The sequence below is a fragment of the Phoca vitulina genome, unplaced genomic scaffold (assembly GCF_004348235.1).
Source record: "Phoca vitulina isolate PV1807 unplaced genomic scaffold, GSC_HSeal_1.0 scaffold12, whole genome shotgun sequence".
In the NCBI taxonomy this organism is placed as follows: domain Eukaryota; kingdom Metazoa; phylum Chordata; class Mammalia; order Carnivora; family Phocidae; genus Phoca; species Phoca vitulina.
The window spans coordinates 23,579,186-23,585,801 of NW_022589715.1; the positions used below are offsets into that span (position 1 = coordinate 23,579,186).

The 6,616-nt window shown below is 54.0% G+C and overlaps 1 protein-coding gene across 2 annotated transcripts; it reads left to right on the top strand.

The window, feature by feature from the left end:
* Positions 1–2,174: 2,174 nt before the first annotated feature.
* EGR4 (early growth response 4) lies at positions 2,175–6,616 on the top strand. 2 transcript variants are annotated; one of them, XM_032410691.1, is made up of 2 exons: positions 2,175–2,590; positions 2,985–6,616. In XM_032410691.1, the coding sequence occupies exons 1-2, from the start codon at positions 2,455–2,457 to the stop codon at positions 4,301–4,303; spliced, it is 1,455 nt and encodes a 484-aa protein (XP_032266582.1). In that variant the 5' UTR covers positions 2,175–2,454; the 3' UTR covers positions 4,304–6,616. The 2 variants fall into 2 exon arrangements, with proteins under 2 accessions (XP_032266582.1, XP_032266583.1); XM_032410692.1 differs by having other exon boundaries at positions 2,391–2,590; positions 2,988–6,616.

A 6,616-nucleotide genomic window follows, 5' to 3' on the forward strand; every position in this document is an offset into this window, starting at 1 on the left:
ATAATGGAAATAGTGCTCTGTGTGCTTCATCCTTACAGACATGTGCTGGGTTTCTTCATTTCCTACATGTAAACATATGTGTAGAGAACACAGAATTATTATATCTGTGGCATTTGTTAGAACATGCTGCACATGCATGACTCTTGAAAAGCTTTGTATGATTTCCAGACGTGGGGAGAAGATGAACGAAAGCGTATCAGCACAGGTTTTGCAGGTGATTATGTGATGACATATTCTGTGAACACACTTACAGGGTCATTGTAGGGTGGGGTTGGGACAGCTAGGGATGAAGGTGGGTCTTAGGGTCCTGGTAGACTCAAAACCAAAATCTACCTTCTGGCCTTTAGTAAGCACTTAAGGAATGAATACTGTGTGAATGAACACTGAGAAAATGAATGAATGAATTTTTGGATAATGGACACAGGGTAAAAGAACTGAGAATTTGGTGGGGTTGGGACATTCTTGGCACTCTCTCTAAAAGGAGAGTACCAGTGGGCAAGGGAGGCTGGGAGATACACTGCAAATCATGCTGTAGCCCATCACCCCTGAATGGCTTTGTTTCCATTCCTAGGAAAGCAGAGAAAGAAAAGGGAACCCCAGCTCTGCCCTCCCCACTTTCCAGCTCCCAAGAATTGATGCTCATTGTAAAGAAAAACGTGCTATCCCATGTATTTATTTAATCCCCTAATTTTGTTCCAGAAAGGAGGCAAATGAGCTATAACACAAAATTAAACGGAAGATTTTTAAAGAGAATGAGAAAATAAGACAGAGTGAAAACCACAGTGGAAGAGAGATGAGATCAGGAGAGCAGGCAGTCTTCTTTGCTGGAACCGACTGACCTGCTGCAGCCAAGATTCACAGCCTCCTTAAGAAGACGGATTTTTTTTCCCCATAAGAAGCCCAATTATTCCAGGTGCTGATTCCAGGGAAATATATCCTGTGGATTCTCTGTGTGTTGCTGGGAACAACATCCTTAGAGTAAAAGCCATTTATATAAAGGCAGAAAGAAAGTCTACAGAAGCATCTCATACCCTGTAGGCGAGGGAGGAAGGAGCAGGAATTGGCCCCTACTTCTATGGAGGACAATTTGCCAGTTGCCTCTCAAAATTTTACATACCCTTGACCGAGAATTACACTCATTGGAATTTATCCCACAGATATATTCACATTTATAGAATTAAGAACGCTGACTACAACAACATTGGTAAAAACCAGAGGTTGGAAACTTTCTACACGCTCATGGATAGGGGACAAACTGACCTTCCTCACAGTGGAGTACTATGTAGCCTTATAAAAGAATGGCCCAGCTCTTTATGTTCAGACATGGAGCAATCTCTCAACTATTATAAATGGGAAAAAATTATATTGCAAGACAGAGTGTATGCTTGCATATGCATTATTTTTCTGAAAGAATACACAAGAAACTTAGATGTTGCTACCTCAAGACGTAGATGGGTAGGAAAAAGAAACTTACTTTTCGGTTTAGAATATACCCTTCTGTACTGACTTTTTCTCTCATCAGTAGCCAGCGTTATGGTCCTTTTTTATTGAATTAAGTTATTTTTCCTAGAACAAACCAGAGGAAAAAAACTATCAAGAAAATGAAAAAAAAAAAAACAAAAAACAACACACAAGTGGGAGCAAATAGTGAATAATGGCAAGAATCTCTGTAGTTTACTGTGTGCTCATGCATAGAATTTAATATGCGCTAACCCAATTACTCTTTACAGTAAACTTATGAAGTTAGAGATACATGGCTCCATTTCACAGGTGAGGATATTGACCAGGGAGATTAAGTGACACAGGTAGTAAGTGGCCCAGAGCAGATTCAAATCCCTAACTGTGGACTCCCAATGCCCACGGGGCTTTTCCTCGCCGACCGCGGGCCTCTGCCTGCAGGCGGGAAGGGCGCTAACCCAACGCCCGGCCCCACGCAGCGCAGCACCCCAGCCAGGCGCACCGGCGGCCCCGGCGCGCACGGGGTTCCACGCTCAGGGAGCGCGCGCGCACGCAGCGGCGCGGGCCCGGCGGCGGCGGCGGCGGCGACGTCACAGCCCGAGCTTTCCTTTTCGGGAGTCCCCGGCACACATCCTGTGTCCATGTTTGGGCATTTACGTCACGGCGGCAGGGCCGGGGCCTCCCGAAATGGCAGTGGCCCGGGGAGTCGGAAGCCCGGAGCCAGCGCGGCCGCTGCTATATAAGTGGGGGGGCCGCGGAGCGGGGGAGCCCGGCTGCGCTTTGGAGAAGCGAGGAGCCGCCGCCCGAGGCCGGTCCCGGCGAGCAAGGGCGCGTCGGCCCCCGGACCCATTTCCCAGAGGTGAGCGCCTGGAGCCAGGAGCCCGGGTGCTTGGGTCTGTGAAGCGCAGGGCACCCCAACTGCTGGCCTCCCCGTCACCCGCTCGCAGCCAAGCCCAGCGGGCGAGGCCCCCGGCGCCCCGCAGCCGCCGCCGCGACATGCTCCACCTTAGCGAGTTTTCCGGCCCCGACGCGCTCCTGGTCAAGTCCACCGAGGGCTGTTGCGCGGAACCCAGCACCGAATTGTCCCGGCTGCCCGGCAGGGACGCGCCGGCTACTGCCGGCTACCCTGGAGGTAAGGAGAGCGGCCGAGGGTGCTCAGACGGCGGCGCAGCGCGGGGGCGCATGGTGCCTGAGAACAGGCGGGGACTGGGACTATAGAGCTGTGGGGGTAGGGGTGGTAGGAGGCTCTGGGGTCCTGGGGTGCGCACCCCCAGCCCCACTGTGCCGCCAGCGCCTCCGCAGGAACCTGTGGGTTTATCAGGGCGTCCTTTTGCCTGTGCACGTGTGTTTTGCGTGTGCATGTTTGTGTGTGTGTCTTGGGGCGTATGCGGGCTCCGGCTGGATCAGAATGTGCAAAAGGCACCTTTTATGTGTCAGTGCGCCCCAAGGGTTTCGTGGGTAGGGGCTTGCAGACTCCGAGGCGCGCCCTTTGATGTGCCCGGAGCTGATTCCTGCTCCCTCCTCAGCAGGCGACTTCTTGAGCTGGGCTTTGAGCAGCTGCGGCGCCGGGGGGGACTTAGCCGATTCCTGCTTCCTGGAGGGGCCTGCACCCACGCCCCCTCCTGGCCTCAGCTACAGCGGTAGCTTCTTCATCCAAGCAGTACCCGAACACCCGCACGACCCGGAGGCACTCTTCAACCTCATGTCGGGCATCCTGGGTCTGGCACCTTTCCCCGGCCCTGAGGCGGCAGCATCCCGGTCTCCGCTGGACGCCTCTTTTCCCGCAGGCCCCGACGCCTTGCTGCCGGGTCCACCGGACCTTTACTCCCCGGATCTGGGCGCTGCCGCCTTCCCAGACGCGTTCTGGGAGGTCTCACCCTCGGCAGGCGCCCCCTCACAGTGCCTGTATGAGCCTCAGCTCTCCCCGCCCGACGTCAAGCCAGGCCTCCGGGCGCCTCCGGCCTCTCCCGCGCTGGACACTGCCTCGGCCTTCAAAGGCCCCTACGCTTCCTGGGAGCTGCTCTCAGCTGGAGCCCCAGGGAGCTGTGGGTCACAGGGAGGTTACCAGGCCGCCGCCGACGCCCGTTTCCCCTCGATGGGGGCCAAGATTGAAGACCTGCTGTCCATCAGCTGCCCAGCGGAGCTGCCGGCCGGTCCCGCCAACAGACTCTACCCCACGGGGTCTTACGACGCTTTCCCGTTGGCCGCAGGTGACTTAGGGGAGGTGGCCGAGGGCCTCCCGGGTCTCCTGACCCCTCCTAGTGGGGATGGGGGGAGTAGCGGCGACGGCGGAGAGTTTCTGGCCGGTACTCAGGCTCAGGTTTCTCCCCTGGGTCTCCGCAGCACCGCGGCGGACTTCCCGAAACCTCTGGTGGCAGACATCCCTGGGAGCAGTGGCGTGCCTGAGCCTCCCGGGCCACCGCCACCGGCCCCATTCCCCCCCACCAAGGCGCGGCGCAAGGGGCGCCGGGGCGGCAAGTGCAGCGCGCGTTGCTTCTGCCCGCGGCCGCATGCCAAGGCCTTTGCTTGCCCAGTGGAGAGCTGTGTGCGCAGCTTTGCGCGCTCCGACGAGCTCAACCGCCACCTGCGCATCCACACCGGCCACAAGCCCTTCCAGTGCCGCATCTGCCTCCGCAACTTCAGCCGAAGCGACCACCTTACCACACACGTGCGCACTCACACGGGTGAGAAACCCTTTGCCTGCGACGTGTGCGGCCGCCGCTTCGCGCGCAGTGATGAGAAGAAAAGGCACAGCAAGGTGCACCTCAAGCAGAAGGCGCGCGCCGAGGAGCGGCTCAAGGGCCTTGGCTTTTACTCTTTGGGCCTCTCTTTCGCCGCCCTGTGAGAGGGAGATGCGTTTGTAGATTGAGGCGCCGCCGCCCGGCACGAAAGAGGCGACCTGGCCCGCCCCCCCCCCCCCCCCTTCCCGGCACGTCCCGGGGCCGGCCTCTGGTCCCGCTTCCAGTTCCCTTGAAGTGCCCGCCGTTCACGCCTCGTTCAGCACCAGCTCCGTGGACAGCTCCTGCGGTCCCCGGAGCTGACTCCCGCGTCAGCCGCGCTTTGAGGGAAGTCCTCTCAGGCCACCCACTGAGTAGGCCCTTCCTTGGGACTCAAGATAGTCTTTTGTAACTGGCTTGGCGCACGCCCCACGCCCCTCATTAGACCCTCCCCCAGAGGCAGGCTGGGGCAGCGCCGAGCCGGTCTCGCGCGGGATTTTGTACAGCAATGTCGTTTCCAGCAGCCATTGGATGTATCGTTTTGCTTTGGGGTTATTTCCTTTTGTTGTTGTTAATTTTTGTAAAGCAGACGCTACTCTCGAGCAGTTGACAAAACTGTTTATTTTTGCAATTAAAATTATTGTGCTAAAAGCTTACTGAATCTGCCATCTAAGCTTCTGACCCATTCCCCCCAACCACTCCCCCAGGGGAATATGTGCCAGAAGAAATCACTACGCAGCTACTGTCAGGCACTGTGGCACATAGTAGACATTCAATAAATATGTACTGAATTAACAAATGCATTTAATCACAACTGACCTAAAAGCTCAAAGTGTTTCTGAAACTAAGTGTTAAACATTGGGCATATATTATCCTTAATCCTCACAATCCTAAATAGCAGTGTATATTCCATTTCCAAAGATGAGGAAGCAAAATAGGTAACTTGTTGGATAACCTGGCTAGGAACAGACAAGGTCAAACTCAGATATGTCTGGCTCCAAAGCCAGTACTCTTTTACCAACCCCAGAATGTTGGCACCTCAGCTTAATAGCACTGTTTGGAAAGGCTTCCTATCAAGAAGTGAAATAGGTTCGGCAACTAGAGGGAGCCCCAGGCAGTAGCCATGGCAATAGAAGACTGCAGTATGGCAGTGTTGTTTGTGGAACACCCAGAGTATTGGGTATCACAGAGGCTCCAGCCAGTGCCCATGCATCTTTATGAGAAGCACAAGCTGTCATGGCCAAATGGGACTCAACATTCAGCTAGACCATGGATGGGCAGAGCCAAGCCACGCAAGGTGCTTGCCAGATTCTCACAGTCATGTTAGTTGCCCACAAAGGATCTTGTTCAGGTGGCAGCAGCCCATTTACCATCCAGCCATGCACCTGCCACAGTCGCTTTTCCCTAGCTCTCCTTCCAGGTGAACCCTTCATGGCTTGGGGAGGGGGTTTGGAGCTAGAAGGGAAGAAGGCATGATCTTGGGATGGGGAAGATGGGGAATGGATGCAACTTGGTCCCCCTTTACTCCCTGAACTCCCAACTCAAAAGCTTTTCTGGCCACCTTGAGCAGACTCAAGCCGACTGCTGTGCACCCTATCTCTCTCCTCCCCAGTAACTTCTCTCTGCTAAGGAAAGGATAGGGCCTGTCTGCAGGCTTCATTCTTTTCGCTTTCAGGCTGAGCTGTTCTTGAGCTAAGAGTGCCTTACAGCCCTATGATGCCAGATCAACCTGGCTTCTGATCCTTTGGCTTCTTTGTTCCTTCACTGTCAGACAGGCTCACCTCCACCCCACAGTCCGATTGACCAGAGACAAAATTATCAAGTCAGAGAATTCCACCCATTTCTCTCCCCAGGTGTTAAGTGCTTTCATGTGATTGAGTATCTTCTATCTAATAAACTAATTTGTGGTAAAGGACTCCACATTACCTCTTCTAGAAGAGTTAACATTTTCAGAGTAGCCTGCAGAGGGCAATGTTTAACCCTGTAAAGAGGCTCAAATGATGGACCATCAGGCATAATAGGTAAGCAGTAGATTCACAGAGACACAAGATAATGATGATTTTCATTAGCTCACTATTTAAATGACCACACCTTTCATTTATAGGCATGAACCACCTGACTTCACTTTCCATGCAGAGTAGGGTAAGACTCTGGGCACAAAGGCCCAGATTTCGAGCAACTGGTTGCAAACCATACAACCTAAGCAAAGATAGAAGGGCAGACAGGCTGTGGGTAGGTGGTGTATAACCATGCCACCCTTACCCCCTTTAACATCATTCTATCAAGTACTGTCAGCTCTATCATGCCCCATCTTGTCCTCACACACACACCTCGGCCTAAATATCACAGACGGGAAAATTGAACAAAGTGACTTAGTCGTGGTGTTGGTGCCAGAGCCCAGCCTAGTTCTAGAACTCACAGCTGAAGTCCCTCGTAGTACT

Coding starts and splice junctions, on each gene's coding strand:
- EGR4 (XM_032410691.1), top strand. CDS start 2,455: ATGCTCCACCTTAGCGAGTTTTCCGGCCCCGACGCGCTCCTGGTCAAG. Junction 2,591..2,984: donor TACTGCCGGCTACCCTGGAG/GTAAGGAGAGCG, acceptor CTCCCTCCTCAG/CAGGCGACTTCTTGAGCTGG.